At 41.3% G+C, this 24,888-nt stretch overlaps 1 protein-coding gene across 2 annotated transcripts in view; it reads left to right on the top strand.

The window, feature by feature from the left end:
• pcdh1a (protocadherin 1a) overlaps window positions 1–24,888 on the top strand; it is a 201,714-nt gene that overhangs the window by 171,945 nt on the left and 4,881 nt on the right. For both annotated transcript variants that reach the window (XM_079508461.1, XM_079508460.1), the window contains one exon: window positions 2,110–2,329. In XM_079508461.1, the coding sequence (XP_079364587.1) occupies window positions 2,110–2,329 (220 nt within the window). The remainder of the gene's footprint in view (window positions 1–2,109; window positions 2,330–24,888) is intronic.

Genomic DNA, 24,888 nt, shown 5'->3' with positions numbered 1-24,888 from the left:
GCAGTTTAAGCAAGGATCCATATTTAAACAACTAAATGGCCTTCCTCCATTTAAATAGTCTCGGAGCCTCTGAGACCTCTAATCATATTCTGAGAACTCGCCTTGTGAATATCATTACTCTGCTTCAGCCATATGAAGCAATATCACGTTTAATTGAAAAATGACAATAGCCATGTGTCTGTTAACCATTGTCCAAATAAATCCATCCTATTACAGGCTGTTATCCAGGTCTGCTGTACGTGCACAACCTAACAACTGAAGCCTTACTTTGTCATACAATAAATAGCCAATCTACAAGTAGATTGGCTATTTTGGAAAACGGTGAACATTTAGAAAACTTTAGAAATTGTTTATATTGGGGGAGAAAGTTTTGTGTATCTTGATATATCCAAAAAAGGGAGGGTGAAAAAAGATCTTTGAAATGTTTTTTATTGGTGGCTGTTATCTGCTTTTAATATTTTAGGTAATGACTCGATGAATTTCCCACTATACTAATGTTTTTAGTACATTATATTCATATAACTGTGGCAAATTGCGTTCGCTAGGTAAAAAGGACATGCAGATGGATAATATTTATTGATAGTATGGTGGGTGAGTGAATTATAGAAATTCAGAGCTGTAAAGGAATATGAACAGTTATGAGAAGAGATGAGGAGGCATCATGAAAACGTTGGAAGCCCAATGAATCAGATTAATGACAGCGTTTTGATAGCACCTATGTACACGCTAAAGGCATCTCTCTATAGCTAGTGTAGACGCACTGAAATGACGACCGACCGTTCCAATCATTGCCAGAATGGATCTGTTTGCCAGAAGAGTGGATGATGGGGGTGGGGGGGAGGGGAGGGTTGGGGGGGGGGGGCGAGTGCAGGGGCCATATTATTGATCTGGGCTGACTCCTGCAGCAGAATCAGCCGCGTTCTGCTGTATCAGTGCTTTCTTGACTTTTACGAGAGGTGGGGGCGGGAGAGAGTGTGATTGTGTGTGTGTGCACCGTCCGTACGGAGTCATCTTTCGGTTGGTCATTGGTGGTAAGTAGCCATTAGTAAACTGATCTGAGCAAGGAGGAGTCCCATCTTCGTCTAACTTTGTTTACTATCCATTCAGTTTCATATAGAGTGTGATCTTGAATGATTTATTATGGGCTCCTCTTTCCTGGCTGCTATATATAGAGCGTTCTTATCAGTACAGTATATCGCAATGAAATCAGCTGTGGTGGAGCACTCTGTTGCTTGCTAAGACATTTGAGTATTGCTGCCACAACCATTATTCTCAGTCAAATGAATATTTCATTTAATTTACTTGCATGAAGGTTTTTAGTTTTTTTTACAATTTAGTTAAATTGTGTGAATCATTCCTGGTATGCTCGGAAGTTCCGTATCAAAAGCCACGGAAGTGGTGCAGCAGTTATATTGTGTAAATCATTCCTGGTATGCTCGGAAGGTCCATATCAAAAGCCGTGCGAGTGGTAAACAATGTAATACAACAAATACAAGTGTATTGGAAGAAGAAATATCTGTATAGCCAGCACCTGACACAGTTTCAAAGTGGGCTCAACTGAGACAAAGGATCATATACATATAAGAATTCAAATAACAACACAACTTTACATAAATACAATCCATGAAAGTACATTCAATACTCCAATAATTACTTCACCCACAGATTAACCACTTAAACCATATTATACTGTATTATATGTACTTGGTTCAAATCCGTGAATGGCAACTAGGCCATGTTATTTTTGTGAATGTATTATCTCTATACTAAATATCTCTATACTTCTCTGGAAGGTCTACAATCTCCCAACACGCCATTCTGCAATGCGTTGTGAGCCTGTAGATTGGCATTTTTGGGATAATGCTACCCCAAGAATATGGTTGCTAGGGTTCAAGTGGTTAAAAGTAATATATTATTCCTCATTTATTCTCCATTGTACGGTGGTGTTGAATGCTGGAAATAGCAGATTTAAAAGGATTTAGAATACCACAAACCCAGTACAGAAAACATGATCACCACGGCCCCCAATAATAGCAAGTATTCAGTGAAATGCACGTTTTAAAAACAGAGGGGATGACACAAATGTATTTTTTTCTTTCTCCTTTCCAGCATCCCCATCGGCGCGTAACCTTCTCCACAACCAACCCAGTGCAGGACCTGCAGGATGCCTCTCCACACAATTACTATGACAGCGGCTTGGAGGAGTCTGAGACGCCCAGCAGTAAGTCATCGTCTGGTCCCCGCATGGGACCCCTGACCCTGCCCGAGGACCACTACGAGAGGACCACTCCAGATGGCAGCATCGGAGAGACCGAGCACCCTGAAAATGGTACCATGGCAAGCCTCCTTTTTATTTCCTCTCTCTGTGTTCTCCACATGAATATGCATGCAAATGTAAAGGCCTCCAATAGCTTTGTGTTTCGTAGTGCCGGTTTTGACATTCTCTTTTCTTTTCTTGTTTCCGAGCCGTTGCTTTGCCGCTTTAAAAGTTTAAATATTGTGTGTGTGTGTGTGTGTGTGTGTGTGTGTGTGTGTGTGTGTGTGTGTGTGTGTGTGTGTGTGTGTGTGTGTGCGTGTGCGTGTGCGCGCGCGTGCGGTGCCAGAGCTAGGGTTAGCAGTGTCTCTCCATCCTCTTCATCAGCAGGTCCTCCGTCAGACACACTTAATGACCCTCTCTCACGAGTGTGCTAATTAAAAAGCCCAACTAATGGAGCATTTGCCCTCTAAATAAATCTAGACCCTGACATCTGTGCACACAACACAGTGTTTCCTATAAACATCCCCACCACCACCACCCCTCTGGAGCATAACTTCAACTGCAGCATAGGTGTGCAGTAGCAGCCACATTTCCTGACTGCTGCGATCAATCCACATACGTGGTGGGTCCATGGTAGAAAAAGATAACATAATGATTTTACACATGGTAAGAGCTCTAACCTCCATTATTATCACCCATGCACCATGACTGAACAATTATGTGACCCTTAGCTGCTGTACATATAACTAGTCTTTAAATAAGAGAATCACATGGTGCATTTCCTCTCAGCAATAGGCATTGCATCCACCCAGGTTCTTTCATACTGTGATACTTTATCGCTCACATTGTTGCCCAGCTCCCTGCTTTCTAGCGTGATTACCATGATTACCGTTCTCAATTTGTTAGAATTTTACATCTCATTTCAGCACTGTTCTGCTTCTTTTGTCTGAGTAGCCTGTGGGCTCCTATGAATTCAGGCAGTTGGCAGTGTCACTGGTCTGGGAGCTGTAAGAAGCTGTTAACACCAGAAAGAAGGAGAGAGTCAAAACCTGGATGGTATATAGTGACTAAAACCGCTCAAAATAGAAATACAGAAGGAGAAAATGAGTGATGTGCTACAAGTAATGGGTCGTGCTCTTGTTTATGCTATCTCATGCACTCTCACAAACTTGCAATGTGTAATATACGGCTTTTCTAGTGACATTGTTGTTGCTGTTTATTATGTTCTTTCTTTTTTTCCCCCTTTTTTAAGTTTTATCCCATCCCAAGAACACAGGCCTTTGACAGGCAGGCTTCTCTTTGTTGGCAGCAGAACGGGAAATTGTGAGTGGAGAAGGTGCAGTTAAAGAAGGTGGAAAGATGACAAAGGATGAGAGAGATGTTACATTGTGACAGGGTGTGGGGACCGAGTGCCATGACAGGGAAGCAAAGCCCCCCCATAGGATGAGTACCTAGTGCTGGGAGATGGGGAATGTGAACCACTAACCAAGGAGAGACCTAATTAAAATGTGATTCTCACTTCAGGGAGATAACAGTAAGCCCAAATAAAATGATGGATTGGATAGAACTCGTGAAAGATGGAGAACTTCCTCCCCTGACTCCACCTGCACGACGCCGTGACGGTGACAGCTTTTTTTCTTTTTTTTTTTCTTCTTTTTTTTCTTCTTTTTTTTCCCTGCGAATTTGGAGTGACGGGGTGACAGGCTGTATAGGGCACAGTGCTTTATTCGTTGCAGAGGAAAATGATTGGCAGGTGAAAAAGTGCCGAGGTGTGTCACTCTATTTAAGCTGGATAAAAAGCATTATGTGAACTCCAGATTTCCTGGCATGTTGACACACTGACATGGATGTGGCCACGTTTTTTTTTTTTACAGGATGATTTTTCGCTGTGGGGGATCTAAATTTTGAAACCACATTAGCTGTGATGTCTTCTTGTTTTTGAATATTATTTATGACAGTAGTGTACAGTGTACACAGTATGGACGCTACCATTTTTTTATTTATTTTTACACACGTTTTCTACACCGTGTTTTATTCACAGAGTTGGATGAAAGTTGCACCCTGGAACGTATTTTAATGAATAAAATGTTATTTTAACCAATATATGTATGGCTGAGTATGTTTATACAACTAGAGGTTTGGGCCACTACGTGGCGCTACTTGCCGAGTTTGAAGTCGGTCGGTCCCATATATGCACATGACCATTATCAGGGGTGAACGTTTCTGTAAAAATTCTATTTTTGCCACGGACATACAAATGAGCGGACAATAATAATTATGACCAGGAACACATAAAGAGCTATCCCTAATGTACTATACAGTGGTCACTATGGGCGTTCCTTGAAGCTGGTCTGTAACTCTGAGAGTGTACAAATGGTCTGTAGCTCTGGACAACCTCTATCTGTCAGTCCTTGTCCCTTTTATGCCCATATAATGGTAGATCGCTGATATGTCATCAGTATATGCCGCAAACAAATCAGTCAGCTCCATATAGAGGGTGTGCATAGCATATGCATAAAGTGAGTGGCAAATCGAGTGGCAAAGTGAGTTTAACGTTGTTTAACACAATCAGATAGGACTTTTCTGTTTGGATGTATGGGCCGTCAAGGCCAGAAAGTAGTTTTTTGCCACTCAGTAGCCGTTCCCGCTAGTGGTGCATTCAATTAATCGATATGGCAAATTGGCAATATATCAATAGAACATCCGGATGATAGGTGAATCGATCGAGAGGCTGCTGTATCGATACGGCAATTAACAGCATGAATTATCTGGGTGACGCAGTGTTGACAAACGTACCTCTGTTTAACGTTATCAAAGCCCCCCTTGCAAGTTGCATGCCATGATGCCACTTTGAGGTTAGCCTCAGAAACCCAGACGTTTTTATTTCCAGGGAGAAAAAAAAAGTCTGAGGCCAAGTCCACTTCAATTCGTCGGTCTCTCTCTGCTGATTTCTGATCGTCTGCACATTTGTTAAATTGACGCACACACGTACACACACACTCCTCTCTCTCTGTCGCTCTATTTAATTTGTCTCATGTCCTGCAGCTGTCTAGTTTCTCCCGGCGGATCCAGCCGGGAGCTGCCTATGCCATGAAAAGCATAGGTGAGTTCCAGTCTACTTTGAGGTTAGACAGCACACATATATTTGGGTAGCTGCTTTGGGAACTCCTTATATGGTTATGGCTGAGTCAGAGTGACATCAGGTGACTGCTGGTCCTCCCATTAGCCAATTATTAATATAGGATATAATTAGCACATCTGCAGTAGTTGTAGGTAGTGTGGTCTACCTACTCTTCCAATGACACGTTTACTGTATAGACCCTGGTGACAGGTAGGACACCTCATAAGTTTACTGTATAGACCCAGGTGACAGGTAGGACACCTCATACGTTTACTGTATAGACCCAGGTGACAGGTAGGACACCTCATACGTTTACTGTATAGACCCTGGTGACAGGTAGGACACCTCATAAGTTTACTGTATAGACCCTGGTGACAGGTAGGACACCTCATAAGTTTACTGTATAGACCCAGGTGACAGGTAGGACACCTCATAAGTTTACTGTATAGACCCTGGTGACAGGTAGGACACCTCATAAGTTTACTGTATAGACCCAGGTGACAGGTAGGACACCTCATAAGTTTACTGTATAGACCCAGGTGACAGGTAGGACACCTCATAAGTTTACTGTATAGACCCAGGTGACAGGTAGGACACCTCATAAGTTTACTGTATAGACCCTGGTGACAGGTAGGACACCTCATAAGTTTACTGTATAGACCCAGGTGACAGGTAGGACACTTCATAAGTTTACTGTATAGACCCTGGTGACAGGTAGGACACCTCATAAGTTTACTGTATAGACCCAGGTGACAGGTAGGACACCTCATAAGTTTACTGTATAGACCCAGGTGACAGGTAGGACACCTCATAAGTTTACTGTATAGACCCTGGTGACAGGTAGGACACCTCATAAGTTTACTGTATAGACCCTGGTGACAGGTAGGACACATACGTTTACTGTATAGACCCAGCACCCAGGTGACAGGTAGGACACCTCATAAGTTTACTGTATAGACCCTGGTGACAGGTAGGACACCTCATAAGTTTACTGTATAGACCCTGGTGACAGGTAGGACACCTCATAAGTTTACTGTATAGACCCTGGTGACAGGTAGGACACATACGTTTACTGTATAGATCCAGCACCCAGGTGACAGGTAGGACACCTCATAAGCACAATATCTTGGGGATTCACTCTTGGAAGACCAGTAGAAAGTTGCCCTACGACGTGGGAGCCACAAGTTTGAATCCTGGTTAGGACATAAATCTTATTGTAGCTTTAACACTCAAGACTTTGCTGTGTTGTATGTAAATTATTTTGCATATTCCAGTTAGAGCTGTACTGTTATTTGGTCTGATCTGATCCCAGGCTGTGATTTACCAAGGACAAGTAGAGCATTTTAGAATGAATAATATTTATCTTAAATGGAACTGAAGTGAAAATAAGGTAATTAAATTCAGCCTTTCCATGGAAATGAGTGTGTAATTGTATTCCCATCTACACAATTGCCCTCTTCGAGAACAATCCAATGTGCTAATGTTAAATATTATTAGTACTGGAGAGGCAAATTGCAACTATGCCTTTTTCTAGTACTTAGGATGAGACTCTCTGCACTTGTTAGTGAAATTAGAATTTATATGTATTGTTAATAAGTTGTAAATTACTTTTTAAGTGAGTGTTGCCTAATGAGCATTGGCTTATGAAATAGCACTATCTTTGTTTACTTTAATCTGTTCCTTTAACTTTTAGTTTTTTGAGCTAGCAGCCATGCATGTGGCTGTGCAGTGCTTTAGGCCTGTCTGGCAAGGTGAATGATTGTATGGTCTGTGACTGCATATTGAGTTCAATGCAACAGACCTGAACATATTATCTCATGGTGCTAGGCTCTTGTCTTTAGAGAGACACGCTTTAGACTGCAGCAAACATAAGATTTGTGGTAGTTGACTTACATGCTGCCAGTGGTGGAAGTAACTAAGTACATTTACTTAAGTACTGTACTTAAGTACAATTTTGAGGTATTTGTACTTTACTCGAGTATTTCAAATTTGGCCAAATAGCCGATCTACAAGCTCACAAGTAGCAAAAGATTTTGCAAACATCTTGAACTTGTACAATGGGACATTCTGAAATGAGTACTTTTTGTACCTTAAAGGACCACTTGACCACTTTTCAACTTCTCTTCCTATAATTGGTCCTAACTAATGTTCATGATAAAATACCACCATTTTTTCCTACTCAGTCTGTGTCTTATAGGAAGGCTGTGGGCAGTTCAGAAACCCGTCCACCAGTGACATCATCGTGAATCCAAGCTAATAGAAACGGCAGGCTTTCTTTTCCTGAAAAGTTGCAATGCAAAATAATAAAAATCTAAATGTATTTTAAAACAAATCTTTAAAAAAAAAATCTGCCTAATGAATGTCACTGGTGGACGGGTGTCCGAACTGCCCAAAGCCCTCCTATGAGACACAGACTGAGTAGGAAAAAATGGTGGTGTTTTATCATGAACATTAGTGAGGACCAATAATATGAAGAGATGTTGAAAAGTGGTGAAGTGGTCCTTTAAGTACATTTTGATGCCGATACTTTTGAATTTAGGATTATACTTAGTTGTAACAGAGTACATTTACATTGCAGTATTTATACTTTTACTTAAGTAAAACATTTGGGTCTGTTCAACTGCCCCCCCCCCCCCCCCCTCCCCCTCCTTATAGAGGGTATGCGCGTGAAATCATCATCATACCCGGAAGTTATGCGGGAACGCTTATACTGAGTGGCAAAAAAAACGACTTTCTGGCCTTGACAGCCCATACATCCAAACAGAAATATATGATTGCATTAAACGGCGTTAAACAACATGTAACTCACTTTTCCACTCACTTTGCCACTCGATTTGCCACTCACTTTATGCATGCGCATACCCTCTATACTCATTTTTGCCTACCGGCCCTTTTTGAGCACTCTACATTCCAGTTTCCCCTTGTGAATTCTCTCTCCACTTTCATGTGCTCATGCATAGAAAGCACATAGCTCAGCTGTTGCTTCGATCCCATTCACAATATTTACCACTTAGTCATGTGTGCCAGCGCAGTTGCGCATACATCTGTGTGCGGCCATGCATGTGCACTGCAATGACTGCATGCACGTGTGCATTGTTGTGTAATGGAGTGTATTATATGGTATTGTATGTTACTAAATCATTTTAATTACACTTACAGGTATGTTATATTAATAGCCAATTATAGTGGTGTAACTAAGTAACTAAGTACATTTACTTAAGTACTGTACTTAAGTACAATTTTGAGGTATTTGTAGTACTTTACTCGAGTATTTCCAATTTCTAATACTTTTACTTCTACTCTAAATATTGTATTTTTACACCATACCATTATTTGAAAACTTTTGATTATTATTACAAAACATACATTAGCCACTTCAGCCCCATATACATTTGGGCCATTTGAAAATGGACGATCTACAAGCTCACAATGCATCGCATCGTGACCTTGTAGAGCAGCAGTAGATCGGCTATTTTCAAGATTTCTTATACAATTGAAAACTGACAATGGGACATTTTGCATTGATTGATTGAAAATGTTAACAGTATGCAGAATAAGTACATTTCAAACGAAAGCACAGGTCAATACAAAAACTGTTACTGTGGACAACACCATGATAACGCATTACACTTGTTAGGGTCCACCATTTTCAATTCATCAGAACATTTAGAGACGTACAAATATACACTTCCGCACAATGAGTACCTTGTGGTTGAGTGTCCGCCCTGGGTCTGGGAGGCTGGGGTTCAATCCCCAGTCATACCAAAGAAAATGGGGCCCAGTGCCTCCATGCTTGGCCCACAGCATCAAGGGTTGGATTGGGGGTCAGTCCCTGCGACATATTAGCGCCATGTCCAGGGGGTGTACTTGTACATCAAGCTGCCTCACGCTACAGAAACAGGAGATAGGCTCCTGCCCTATGGGCCTCATGGCTCGGCAGGCTACTTACAATGAGTACTTTTACTTTTGGTACTTTAAGTACATTTTGATGTCCATATATATATATTTCTTTCCATCATTTTGTAGGCTTATTGTACTTTAGCCATCACACTATGAGAGCCCTAGTAAAGGTATTAACTAATGACTTGACTATAGGGCAAATACTGTAGCATAAACTGGCTCATAAAAAAATCACAGTTGTGTGTGTGTGTGTGTGTGTGTGTGTGTGTGTGTGTGTGTGTGTGTGCGTGTGTGCGTGTGTGCCTGTGTGCGTGCGTGCGTGCGTGCGTGTAGATTGAATACAAATAAATTACTTCGCGACCAATGTTTTAGCCTGTGTGAAGTTGTACGTAGGTATTTAAAATGATAAACATTGTATTAAAATGTTGTGTCAAAGCAGCATTTTGCCGATAGAGTAGTTGAATTAACATTCCAAAGCTACAGCAAGTATACTACTATGTTTTACTGTAATGCTTTGTTAGTCAGTGCAGCAGACACATCTTCTTTAACAATACATGATCAGAGCTTAAGCACCGTGTCATCTCACTCTTTAAATAGCATTGCCCGACTTTTATTTTCCCTAATTAGTTTTTCTCTGTTTTATCTTTTGTCGTAATTTGCTTGCACTTGTCACGATTTATGACAAGCAGAAGTAATCATTATGCTTTTGTTTTCTAATACCTACTGTGTATTGTCATTGGCACGGGTCAACGAGGCCATAATCACGGCGGTTAATAATTTTTAGCACATACACAGTAAAATCCTCTGTGTTAAAAGGGCCATTTCACCACTGGAAGAAACTGCAATCACTCAATGTTAATAGTATTTGTAGTAGATAGAAAGTAGCACAATTTGAAATTTGCACTCTATGATTTGCACTCTCAGAAAAATATTGAAGTCTGTGTGTTTGACTGGATTGTTGAATTCCTACAATGACCATAGTGCTTTGGTGCACTTGTGGTTGGGAGACACCCCATGTGGGCTGTCTTACTGAGACAACATGTAGTCCAGGAAGGAAGTGAGACCACATTTTCAAGACAAATTTTGGTCATGAATATGCTTGAGACAAAATTATCTAGAAGCACATAAAAATGACACACATAAAACCCCCAGGAAAGTGTTTCTTGTGTCCAGAAAGGGGTGAAGTGGCCCTATATAATGTATCAATTGGTAACTCTCCGAGTTAAAATGAACACTCAGGATTTTACAGTGTGTACTTGGACACAGATTTACTCTTGACCTCAGTCGCTTTGACCATACACTTTGTCCAGCATCCTGACTGACTGAGTCATTGTGGATCCTCGACGGGACGCGGCGCTCGTCTCCCCGGAACAGCGGTTTGTCACTCCAGTCATGGCCTCTGACTTTGTGCCACTAATGACTCTTAGTGGGATCAGCAGCCAGGCGTTGACGCTGTGTTTGGGCGGGGGGGTTATCACCGATGGGACCCCAGTGGGCTGGAGACAGGTATCAGGGTGTGTACACATAAACACAGTTTACCACAGATGGAGGTCTTTCCATGTGGCTGGATGCCCAGCATGGGGTCTCGCAGTGTCTTGCTCTGTGTGGAATCTGTGCCATATGGGCCATTCAGAGGGGGGAGATAAAATGGAATAAATATCATTTGCATCATAATGAGGTTCTTTAGTAATGCCGTCTGATTTCCCTCCCTTAGATGTGTCAGATGATGCATGTATTCTCCTACATTTTCCCTTTTGAACTCCTGTAATAGATTTTTTTCCCCCTCAAAATATGCTTTAATGCATTTCCCCCCCTTTGCCTTACTAATAATGCACATGGACATGTTCATCTGCGTGACCTAAACAATGAGCCGCATGGAACCCTTCTATAACGGACTCAGAATGAGATCGCAACAGAAACAGAGAGCTTTAGATAAACAGAGAGAGAGAGAGAGAGAGGGAACGACAGACTGAGAGACAGAGCCTGAGCCTAATGGGGCTTGTTTATCTTGTGGATGCCAGCCTGGGCTGCTTCCCGATGCCAGTGTGTGGTGTGGTGATGCAGGGGTATGGATTTCCTCAGACAGATGTCGCTGTTCCTTGTCAGAGTCCCTGCCTGTTAGTACAATTGAGTTCAGCAGCAGGTGCCAACTTCGCCCAGTGTAAAAGGCCCTAGCCTATAACTGCAGTGGGACTGCAAACCCCTTGAGAGGGTACAGGTCACCATGTGGCCTTTTTTCTTGGTGTGTGTGTGTGTGTGTGTGTGTGTGTGTGTGTGTGTGTGTGTGTGTGTGTGTGTGTGTGTGTGTGTGTGTGTGTGTGTGTGTGTGTGTGTGTGTGTGTGTGTGTGTGTGTGTGTGTGTGTGTGTGTGTGTGTGTGTGTGTGTGTGTGTGTGTGTGTGTGTGTGTGTGTGTGTGTGTGTGTGTGTGCGTGCGTGCGTGCGCGAGCGAGCGTGCGTGCGTGCGTGCGAGCGACAAACACGCGTGCGTGTTTGTCCTGGGGGCGGTTGGGGTCCCTTGAGGCCTCTAGCACAAGCATTGTGTTCTTGTCAAATCATGTGCTAATGTTTATTACCCTCGCCCCACACCATTTGTTTTGTAACTTTAATTTCATTTCAGAGCAAGTAGGTCGTTGAACAGCTTAACTGGGGCAGAATTAAACTCTCTAACCTGGATCAGGCTTTGACACCATGGACAATGATTTACTATTGCACTATGAGCAGTCAGTCAGTGCGGGGTCATGAGACAATGCAGTCCGATGGAGAATTGTGCCACTGATGTTGCGATGATGAATGTTCCGACGGTGTCCTCTTCCCATATAGAAATGTGAAGATCTGAGTTTGCATCTCCTATTAGCAGTGACTTTGTTCCTCACTCTCATCCCAGACCACATGGACTCTACTGACCGTCCAATGACACACAAGACAGGCCATTAGATGGTCCGCGATTGTGAATTTGGCTTTATGTGTCACAAGCCAACTCTCTGACTAATATAGCATTGTACCTTATTGCCATTATAATGAATTGGCAACATCATTTGTGTCACAGATTACAGCCTATTGTAAAATGCAGTTTGAACTTGAATGTGAGCCCTATTATCCCTGTGTCCAAAGTGTACAGTACCTCTTGCATCTGATTTCATATTACCTTCTGTTCTCACATGAAAGTGATTTCTCTTCAGTTTCATCATCTAGTCAGTGATGTCTGTCCAACTGGCTGGAATATTTTGATATTATAACTGATTATTCTTCCTCTTTGTCTTGTTTCTTTTGTAAATTTTTAATGTATTTTGGCGTGACTTGAAGCTGTTGGAATCCATGTCATTATAATTTATTTTATTTTATTTATATACCGTATGTGTTATGGTAAAAGGGAGAAACCAGTAAAAGTGAGGAAAACGGAACGGGGGCGCACATCTTTCCGGCGCGGGAGGCCACGGCTGGCCCCACAAATCATCATTTATTATGAAAGCATCATGTTTCCGACTTCATAAGAGGAAGGAGGAAGGCAAAGATCACAGATGAATATTAGCTTAAAGTATTTCATAATTATTATAGTTATTATAGTTTTTTACTTTTTTTCCCATTGCCTTTATAAATTCCCCATAAAATGTATCAACTTGATGATTATTATTTTTTAAACTATATACACATTAGGCATTTTAACTATAAACCACAATGGATCATTCTGTATTATCGGTAGCAGTAGATAAGACTACAGTAGATCACAGCACATCTACAGTACATTCCATAAATAGTGCTTCTAATTCCACGCTATCACTGAAAATGTCATTATGTCAGGCTTAACATTAAGCCTGCATAATGTCTAGCATCTCTGAGCCAGTATCCTTGAGTAATATGGATGCACTGTACGTATTTCTCTAATAAATGTAGATAACTATGCTAATAGAAACACAGAAATCTTCAATAGGAGGGCATGCCCTGCTTTACCATACCAGTAGGACTGATCAATGGCAAGTGGATGCTGCAAAAGTGAAGTTGGCAGGATATGTGCAAGCATAACCTACAGTGGATGAGGTTATAGAGAGAGAAAAAATAAATAAATTAAGAATAATTTCTTCATTAGCCTGGGCTCTTTGCTACAGAAGAGGCTCTCTACAGCTGGGTCTTCAGCGGCAGCTCCATGGAATCCTGGGTGGGGATAATTATGGCATCAGAAATAGAAAGAGGTACAGTGGTTCTAAGGTGGCCTCATCGGGCCTTACCCAATATCACCTCAGATGGGGTTCGCAGAGTAGGTAGGTATAGAGCTCTGTGCTTTTGGGAGGGGCTGCTGGCTGTGGGCCAGATCCACTTCAACCTCCGTTGGTCTGACTGTTCAAGTTGCCATCAGTGAAAGGCCCAGGGGGTCGCCTCTCCATCATGGGCGATGGGGACGGCCAGGCGCTGAACGTCTTTCTAACTAGTGCAGCTGCCCTTCGATGATGGATAGCACTTGAGGGACTGGAATTGTGTGGGTCTCTGACATGTACTTCCTTATTTCCCAGCGAGTCACAGAGGAATTGAGTTGCTCAGGCTTTAAGGCTTTTGCACAGCCAGTTGAGGATATCTTGGAATTCATATGGTTCAAGGCCCCCTAGCAACTCCATGAAGAGAATAGCAGCGGTGCGGTGAAACTGAAAAGTTCCTCCGCTATTTCCCTTCCCAATTGTATGGGAACATTTTACCGACACTTTCCGCTTTATACTGTACACGCACGCCCTGGCGCCCTCGCCAATTAACCCTCCACACATACAGTATTTCTGTGTTTGTCATTGACGTTATAGCACGTTGGTTCTCAACCTGTGGGTCGGGACCCCCAGGGGGATCCCCACATATTTTTTGGGGGGTCCCCAGATGACAATTTAAGGATTTTTTAATACCTAAAAAAAAAACAAATAAAGAAAATAAAAAGACCATTAAGCAACATACTACCGGTATACTACCAGTAAGACGCCCTGAGGGCGAGAAGCACACATCCGCCTGGGTGGCGGCAGACGGCAGACTGCTGGGCGAGCGCTGGCGTGTTGACATGCGGGGTCAGATCAACATATGGAATGAATTATGTACTGGCCATATATGGAGCGTGTCTTGAGTGTACAGGGTTTGATGAGGTCAAATCAACAAGAGTTTCTGGCCGGCTCCATATATGTAGATCTAGGTGATGATCCAGTCTTCTCCATGTATGGTTATCCAGGGTTAGATGAGGTCAGTGTCGTGATCTTATATGGCCATATATGATGGCGTGACGTGTCACGACGCGTGGTGTCATGAGACGTGACCATATATGGAGGCGTTAAGGGTCTCCATGATGTCACGTGGTCAGATCCATATATGGAGATCTAAGGGTCTCCATAATGTCACATGACGTTACAAGGCATGATGGCAACCATATATGGTGGTGTGACGGACACGAGACGCAGGCTTTCATAGTAAATGCGACCTTCAGTCGCAATAGAAACTGGTCAAACATGGGCCAAATTGCAAATAATCTAAGAAAGAGGCAAACATAGCCGATCTACAATCTCACAATGCCTCACGTTGCAAGGTGTTGTGAGCTTATGGATCTGCTATTTTCATGATATTTATCTGGAACCGAGTCAAACTAATTGTAATCAACTCAACTCCTACAAGTCCAAGTGCTAAGGGTGGGGGATTCCCCATTCAAATATGATTATTTTGGGGAGGTCATTGAGAATCACTGTTATACCATACTAGCACACCTGCCAGTGAGGAGCCCCCACTGTGAGGATGTACAGTAGCACCTCCACCTTCTCCTCCCGTTCAACACCCCCCGCTGACTAGGTGCTGCCCCAGTGTGTAGGAGTCGCTAACGCAGTGACAATTACCACATGTCCCCGAGTGGGATCAGGGATTGAAAGTAACTTTGTACCTGCAACAGTTCCAACACACACACATGCACGCGTCCCGTGCACGCGTCCCATGCTCGCGTGACATCCAGGTTGTGCTAATGACACAACCTGGATTAGACGCACGCACGCACACACGAGCGTGACCCGTCACCACCTTGCCGTGAAGATGATATTCAAAGCACCCTCTGTGGTGGTATTTCTTCTTGGTGAAACAATATTTCTATTCAAGTATTTCAAAAACATCAGTCAGATATACAAGGAATATTTAATGAAAATGGATCACAGAGAGCTGCTTTGCTGAACTTAAAATAACAATTCTAAGGTGACAGTACAGTGCCGCGTGCGTGTTGGTCGGTTTCTGTGGTTAATGAAAGAAAATAGACCAGACACAGACATGGTTAATCATATTCTTATTTCTAACATCTTCTGTTGAGTTCTTGCCACCTTGAAAAAAAAGGGAAAGGGAGAATAAAAGCAGTGACTTCTTTCCTTCCATGCTTAATAAATGTCTTGTCGGAAAAGTTAAAGACTGGCAGATAAGTAGAGATACGGGAGGAGACCGGCAGAGCCTTTCTGATGTCACTCTGATGCACAAAGAACAAGTTTTACATTTCCTCTCTGTTAGAAACTTGAATTGCCTGACTCAAAGCAACGTAGCTGTACGGTTCAGGGCATTGTGGGAACCGGGAACAATGCTACTTTACCACGCGATTGTCAGACATGCAGAAACGTTTCTTTTTCTTTCTTTTTTCACTGCGGTCAAATATAGCTTTTGTATAGAAATGCTATATAACCCATTTAGACCTGAGGACGCATGTGTGTCACATTATAGCTTTAAACCCATTCTGGGCGGGAACCCCTTTTGGTGTTTTAACTAAGCATTATGTTATACTTTAGCTATTGAAAAATAGCAGATCTACAAGTTCATAGCGCGCCACCGAGTGGCGCGCTATGAACTTGTAGATCTGCTATTTTTGAAAAATCGTAAAAATGCGGCACAAATCTTTGAATATATATTCTTTCAGAGCGAACGTTTTTTTTATTTCGACGTCAGGCCTGAATGGGATAAACAAGACGAAGAACAAACTTTTCAGAAGGCATGTACTATAGCTACTGGGTAGAAGAAGTTGTGCTCTGCCTAGTGCCTATGGGCTACAACTGTATTTTCTGGGCACAGTTAGCATACATAAGCCTTGGAGGTCAAAGAGTTAGCAAAGTGATAACAACGTAGCTGGAAAAAGAGGAAAAACAGCAAATGGTTTAGGGAAGACATCTATTTTTCTAACAACAGGTCAGTAGGATCAATCAATGATTAGTATTGAGCTTGAAGGAGGCACTTGCCTGGGAGGAAAAAGGAAGCGTGTAGAGTAGAATGTAGAGCAGGAGAGGTCAGAATGCTTTGGCTTCTTTATACGTAGCAAATGGGATATGCTAGTATCCCAATGAGTGTGATCAATGCAATTGCACTTGCAATATGTACGGAACATTGTACAACCAGTGAATCCATAATTCCAGATATTAAGTCCAGCAACAAGCTTTTGGTTGTATTCAATTTCAAAGACTAGAAAGGCCCTATGTAAATGAGGTCCATTTACTATCCATGGGACATGTACAAAATGATATTGTGTGGATAAAAGGTGAAAAGTGTGCTCTAAAGTGAGACTGGTAAACCATCCCGGTCGCGTGAATTCACGCTTCCTCTGCCAACCTGGGGGGGCAGCGGACAAACCTCATGCTTCCTTCTATGCATGAGGAGTCCAAGCTGCTTCAGCCCTGTCAGTGGCTATAGCTATTTAGACCCTGACTGATGGGCTATAATACAATTATGGAGAGTTGTAAATGTTATGCTTTCCCGTTTCATTTAAGTGTATGGGAAAGCAGGTTAAAGATGGGGTAGAATGGGCAAAAATGCCATTATGTGGGGAGTGTATAGCACAGATATCATAACATAGTCACATTAAATGTGACTTATGTATTTTATTTTATTTTTTAAGACAGCTCTGATAGAATACCAATCGTGACTCGAGAATGTCTTATGTCTAATGTGTCAAACTGTGAACACAACCAACACATAGGTCTTCACAGCATTGATTGCACAGGTTAAATATTTACCTAATATAAAAACATATCTTCTCTGTACATTTTATAAAGAAAGGTAATAGCTCTAGGCTTATATCCCACATAGACACAATTATCTGCCTTGTGTTGCCATAAAACCATATAAATTAGTTATTATAAACCAATATACATTCTAGATTCCTCAGGGTTCAGTCCTAAGCAGAATAAGCCTTTAAACATCGAACAGAGCTTAAATGTTAATAGTTAAGAAAACGAATCAATGTTTAATTGCATATAATAACATTACTATTGCAACAATTATGTAATAGCATCGATTTTAATGTTCCACTATTATTTTCCACTCTACTCATTGGCTAGTATTCTTTGGTTAAGAATAAAGATGCAGCTTCAAGTTAGAACTTGACATGGGGAATAGGAAACCCGATGTTGCTCTGAATGAAGCCACATTGTAGCATATTCAAACATTTAACAAACACCAAGCAAAGCAACTATATAATCAGAACTACTGGTTTTTGGTACCTATTGCCATTTTAGTGCTGTTCTCTCGTAGTCTTGCTGTATATGTTGGACTATTGTCTCTGAAGCTGTTTTTAGTATCACTATTGTATGTTTGACAAAGCCTTAGTGTAGGTTGACATACAGTTGGGTGCCACCGATATTGTCCCTTATCATTTGACCCATTTAGGCCTGACCTCAAAATTTAAAAAAATCCTTCTAAATCCTCCAGTTTTCTGAAATAAATATTTTCACGATTTTTCAAAAATAGCAGACCTACAAAGCTCATAGCGCGCCACTCGGTGGCGCGCTATGAGCTTGTAGATCTGCTATTTTTCAATAGCTAAATTATAATGTTTAAAACACCAAAAGGGGTTCCCGCCCAAAATGGGTAAACTGTCCTTTTGCGCAGATCACGCAAACCTCAGCAAAAAGAAAAGGACAATATCGATGGCCTCCAACTGTACCATGCCGTGGCGTGTATCACTTCTCAATGGAAGCAACTGCTGATGCGTGAGGTGATAATGTCAACGACACTAAAGCTTTGCTGAACGTAAGAAGTTTGAAAGATGTTCTACAAACAAATTAGGTCCAAAACAAAACGGTCAGTGCGTTGCGAGAACTGACAGGAGATACAGTAGAGCCTTCTAGTGGATTATCCTGACGTACAGTACTGCTGGTGGACATGGTCCACACACTTCAAGCTTTGACAGCAAGGGCTTTGTCTGCTCAGAAACAGCTTACCCCACCACTAACACCTTACACACCGATGCCAAATATACTCTAGATAGAATTTGATCTGAAAGCTCATATCGTGTTACAGAGTGTCCACCTTTTCCTATGTGGATGTTGAGAGACCTAGCCAATCCATTTAACACAGAATAATCAGCATAGATATCAGCAAGATGGTAGACCACCCTCTCTTCCAGGGTTATTATTTTGTGTTTAAGAAAAATAGTGAATTGAAAGAAAGATAAACACAGCAGGCAAAAGTTAATAGAGATGCAGATTCATGCACATTTAAAATAGACATTATTGACCGTAGTCCTGACCTCCCACTGTTATATAAAAACATATCTTCTCTGTACATTTTTATCAAGAAAGGTAATAGCTCTAGGCTTATATCCCACATAGACACAATTATCTGCCTTGTGTTGCCATAAAACCATATAAATTAGTTATTATAAACCAATATACATTCTAGATTCCTCAGGGTTCAGTCCTAAGCAGAATAGCCTTTAAACATCGAACAGAGCTTAAATGTTAATAGTTAAGAAAACTAATCAATGTTTAATTGCATATAATAACATTACTATTGCAATTATGTAATAGCATCGATTTTAATGTTCCACTATTATTTTCCACTCTACTCATTGGCTAGTATTCTTTGGTTAAGAATAAAGATAAACACAGCAGGCAAAAGTTAATAGAGATGCAGATTCATGCACATTTAAAATAGACATTATTGACCGTAGTCATGACCTCCCACTGTTATGCACCATTGCTGGTCTCTCTGACTTCCCGGTAGAGAGATTGTGTGCTTGTCAGCAATGTTTGACAGTTTCAACATTGCTGTGAAATTCTTTTTGAAGTTTTTTTGATGATATTGTGAGACATTTGAAAGTGAATCGAGCAAACAAAGATGACTGGAGTGTTATTAAGGTTGAAAACCTTTTGCATAGCCATTTCCTTAACTGTGACATAATTAATCCTGCCAGCTTTTCTGTGCCATTTTACAAGCATGTGATTTGCCACCTACACTACTATTTGTATGGGCTATTACGTAGGTCTACCGTAGATACTCCTCTTCCACCAGCAAGAAATTGCGGCACCCTCACAAATTTTCAAAAACATATTGAGGTCAACTACAAATTTGGAAGACAGTCATAGCCAATTGGAATGGAATATGAAAAATCTGACAGATGTGTCTTGATCACGTGACAACAGAGATAATATGTACCGATTTGCTTTCGACAAAATCTGTAGGAGTAGTATCAAATCTTGTCAGGTGGAAATGGGCGACCTACAGTTCAAGAGTTATAGACCAAAACATGAACTTCCCTGTTATACCGCGAAACTGGGAGTATGTGTCCGATCGCTCCTACGGTGCTGGAGATTAGCAGTTTACAGACACACAGGAGCGAAAACATATAGTCTTCGGCAGTTCGGCCTGGTGGAGACAATAAAGGGACCCTATACCTGAATAGTAGCACACAATGAGATGGTATGTATGCCTACCTGAATAGTAGCAAACAAAGCAACCTACGTACAGTAGCTGTGTTGTAGCGTACAGAGCTTTTGAGAACAAAATATACAGTATAGCCACTGTCAGGGAAGACTTAAAGAACATCTAAAGCTCTTTTAAATGATACGCTTCATTCTGTTTTATAAATGTGGTTCTCAAGAACTCAAACCCAAAGCATTAAAATTTTGCATATGATATATACAGTAATATACTATAGTAATCATATGCATATGTCATGTAAATGCAATCAAATTCAAACCAGAATATCTCTCTGTGCGTGTTGCTGCGTTTCATAGAACATGCATGTTCTCCTCTGGCGAGAGAAAGGGGTGTTTTTGGTTGTCTATACTTACACAGAAGGAAGCTGTTGAATAATCAGGCTTAACATGTCAAAGTTAAACAAACACAAAACCCTGTCTCCTTGTTCTTTTTCTCACCCTGCATGACAGCAGGTGTACAGTGTACATTCACACCCTGTTCCGATAAGCAGCACTAACAGTAGAGAGCATGTGAAGTGTGCTCAGATGTGAATTGTCTTGTCTTTTTTTTGCCTTGTGCTCCATTTACTCGGTGCCTCGCACCATAATTCTTGATGAGAGCATTTGCGGTGATCATATAACATATCGTTGAAATCACTCTAGATAATCCCAAACCCTAGTATTTCTTTATTTCCCACATCTCTCTCTGTGCCGTGGGTCTCCATATTTGCTCGCCATCGATCATAGCGGTGTGGCACGCGCACTAAAAGGCAGCCGGTGGGGAGAGGCAGCATTTGCAATCAAACAGAGAGGAGCAGTGTGAAATCTCAGGAAGAGGCAGCTTCCCTCATCATGCCCGTGGGCAGGGGATCAGACGATGAGGAAGCCTGCCTCAGACACTTAACACCTCCCACTGGCGCCCTGATGCAAGCAGCATGCAAACCCACCCCTCGCATGTATCTGTCAGCCGGGGGGTTAAGCTCTGCATGAACCGCCACTCTGTTACTGCTCTGCGGAGTGCGTGTTGTGCTGGGTGCAGAGGAGGTGCCTTTAGAACCAACAGCCAAAGTTCACCGTGCTGGACCTCAGATGTGTTATTGATGGAGGTGGTGGCAGGGATCTCTTCTGTATATATGCAGAAATTTCTGTGTTTCATGGTATGGTTTCCTAAACAGGAAAGACTGAGCGTATATAGCCGGAGAAAACCACAGGCGCAATCTGTCTACCTCAAGAGGCTGTTCCACAGTGTGCTGCTGTGAGAAGTGGCAAAATGGCATTGAGTCACCGCTCTTCAAAACCAAATCACCTGCTCTCTAAATCCAGTCACCTCCCTGTTACAGCTACTGGCTTGACAGTGCTGTGATTTACCCATCTGTTCTGTAAGGGGTACCTCCGTTCTCCATCCATGACACACAAGACTATGAACTCTAAAGGGTTTGTTCCAGACCTTGAGCAGATTTATTCCAGGCATACATCCAAGAGGAAGCAGGTTTAGGTGGGTGAAAAAATACCTCATTTTTTCTCCCCCTGGTCTTTTAACCTATCGTTGACTCATCTGATTCATCTCCGTTGTCCACAGTATATTTGGACAACGTTCATTCCAGCCAGGAGATGGTAGTTTTATGATCATTATAGGCTTTGCAGAACTTTGTGACTATGTGTGTGTTACTCTAGTTCTGCAGAAAATGTTGGATACAAGCGGAATGCTGCTAATAGGGTCTATTAATTGAATTGTCTCTTAAACTTAATTAATATACCATATACTGTATACAGCAAAGTTAGATAAGTTACATGTATTAAGCTCTAATGGTTGTACTGATAGTCTAATTGAAATTGTCAATAATTATGTGTTTTGTTCATATTGGAAAACAGAGATTGTCAAGAGAAAGGGGTTGTTTAGCCACCATGCCAATGATGAAATTCCACTCAATTTATTTCATCAATAAAGTCATTGTTCTTTGCTAGTTTTTTTTTTTTTTTACTGATTTTTGGTTTATGTGGAACACAACAACAAATGCCTTCAAGTAAATTAATTTCACAGACTCATAGGCATTGCAACAATGGTCCACAGCAATCACCTGAAGATGAAGCTGTTTGTCTGTTAAATAGAAAATTAAATAAGAAATAGACCAATGTGGGAAGTTTCTACTTATCTGTGGCTAATTGTGGAAGTGTGGATATTAAACACAGCTCAATGTTATACTTCCTTGTACAATAATACATTTTACAATGGCGTCGCACAGCGAAAATAGCCAATCTACAGTATAAAGCTCACAACATCCTAGCGTGTACTTGTAGACTTGCAATTTTTTAAATATAGAGGCATGGTTTAACGTGGTTACATTAATTGTTACAAAAAAACAACAAAAACATTAATATGATACTGCACATGCATGGAATGTGCGTGTTTCCACTTTTTCATGCACTGCTTTTTAGTGGTGAACCTATACAAAGGTTTATGAGGCCCCTGGTACGTCGTAAACCTCTTGGATGCTCTTTAGATGTTTTTAATCAAGTGTGAAATCCTTTTGGATTTGATGGCTTGGAAGCTTGCTTCTCAACACGGCCCACCACTCCTCCCATGAACACCTTTGATGGGGAGAAGTCCATTTCACTGATGTTGGGGAACTAGTCTTAGAGTGCAGTTGAGTAAATGAAACTCCACTCATCCCTCCATCATTCAGGAGCCAGTTCACAGCTGTCACCTATCTTCTCTTCATTGTCCACATTCGATTCTGCCCCAATTAGCCATAACAAGTGTAGTTTATTTGAAAGGAGTCTTAGTTCATTGACATACTTCTAATAAGCGATTTTAATTAGGTCTAGTAAACAGAGAGAAGAATTTGCCACTTAGGCATAATGACACGATTAAGCATGAATAAGACAAGCTACTGTATATTGTGAATGTAATGTATTTAATAGCTCCGACATATTGCTATCCAGGATTACTGAAAAGAGAGATTAACTGCAACAATAGATTAGGCTAGGCATTGTCTTTTGTTTAGTATTAAGTGCTAATAAATTATTCTGTATGACTTACTCATGGATAACAGTAATCACTGAAATAACAAGGTGGGTATTTGGATTCCCTTCCCATTACATCTCAAGAAGTAGTTTAAAGATGTGAGTCATACCAAGCCAATACAGTACATGAACTCTCTATAGCCAGATGTCTTTTATTCAGCGTCAGGGGTCTGACATTTAGTGATAACTATCTTGCCATTGATCATGAGGACAGTGCTGATGGTGTATCTCAGAGGCGTCTTTTCCTTCTGGCCAACATTGGATGTAAACACTCACAGTACAGTACGTCATGTCTCCTGGTTGCCTCATTCAACCATTGTCTGTCATGTCTGTAGCTCTGATGGAGTATACCGTCTTCTGTGCAAACAACATCACGACGGCCTTTGTCACAGCAAAAAAGCAGTCCGTGATACGGATACCACTCTTAAGAAAGTGATGTTGTGATGTGGGCTGCTTTTAAATGTGTGTGAAGTTGCAATTTTGCAGTTAGACAGCGCATACAATTTTAACGTCTGTCTTTGTTTACTGATTTCTGGCCTTGGAGAGTGGGCTGAAGGTTTTTATAAACAGGAATGGCATACATATTGTCACTGTTTATGCAGAAACCTTATATGTCCAAAACCATTACTTTTCTGGAAATGAAAGAAAGTAATGTGTTCCAAAGGATGCAATGTAGTTATTATTTAGTTACAAACGCGTGTTAATACTTGTCATCGGTTAAATACTGTGTTTATAAAAGCCACAGACAGACTTAACCACTTTCAACCTAGCATCCATATTTTGCCCATACATACATATACAGCACATATATATGTAGATCGATGAACATTTTGAATTATCATCCAAAATGTGCAAAATATTTTATTAGATTATACCGTACTTATTGCTGTTATTTAGTCTTGGTTTATTTTAGATTATTGGACACTGCTGGTCCTGACATGCAAATGTTAAATAAATGAACCTTGAATCTTGAAGATGACATATGGGAGATACAAGGTTTCTGCACAACAGCGAAGATATATTACAGTAAATTGAGCGGTCGTCTTCAGTGACTCTGTTTATAGATTCTCAACAGGTGTCTCAGCAGGTATAGGCGTGCCATCTGTGCATTTGTGGCACATGGAAGCGTTCCTCAGTACTGAATTGTTTTCCGAACCAAAACATTCCGAGGATTCGGAATTCACATTGCTAGTTGTTTTTTCTTTGTGCCACAATATCTGTGTTGAGGTTTCAGAAGAGAAGCATTCACAGAATTAACCACATTCTAAGTTTTTCTTTTGTTATAGCTGCATATTAACTACACTCATTCGAGAGCTATCAGCCTTGCACATGAAAATGAGGTCACTGGGTCATAGAGTAGACCTATTTATTAAATTAGGAACACTTGAATGAAAAATGGATAATAATCAGGGGAATGGAGCTCATTTCAGTGCTGTCAATCAATAACCTGTGCAACACTGGCTTTGCCCTGGGGATCCATGGTTCTCTCTTTTGCCAAACATGGAATTTTCGTTATGTGGGTGTCTGAGCCCCAGCTTGTTTTTCTTTTATGTTGCATGTTGACAGGCTCTGACACACATTTAGATCACCAATTACAGCCACCGAACACGGAGACGGGGCGCGTAGCCGCGTACAGTATTATGTCTCTGTTGGGTGGAAACCTTGTATGTGCAAAGCCGTTACTTTTCCGGAGGTGAATCCAATGGATCCAATATAGTTATTATTTAGTCACAAAATGATTGTTAATACTTTTGATTGGTTAAATATGTATATATTAGTTCATAGTTGAAATAGTTCACCCCCCCAAAATGAAAAAGTTTTTTCTATCGATTACTTGCCCCATGGAGACTTTAATTCATGGATATTTTCACAAAGGAGACTCTTTGTGTCTCCACAGGGAACCACTGCTGGTCATCAA

Source organism: Electrona antarctica (genome assembly GCF_951216825.1).
Source record: "Electrona antarctica genome assembly, chromosome: 8".
In the NCBI taxonomy this organism is placed as follows: Eukaryota; Metazoa; Chordata; class Actinopteri; order Myctophiformes; family Myctophidae; genus Electrona; species Electrona antarctica.
The sequence above is the reverse complement of the archived record's forward strand: the minus strand, read 5'-3'. Positions and strand labels throughout refer to the sequence as shown.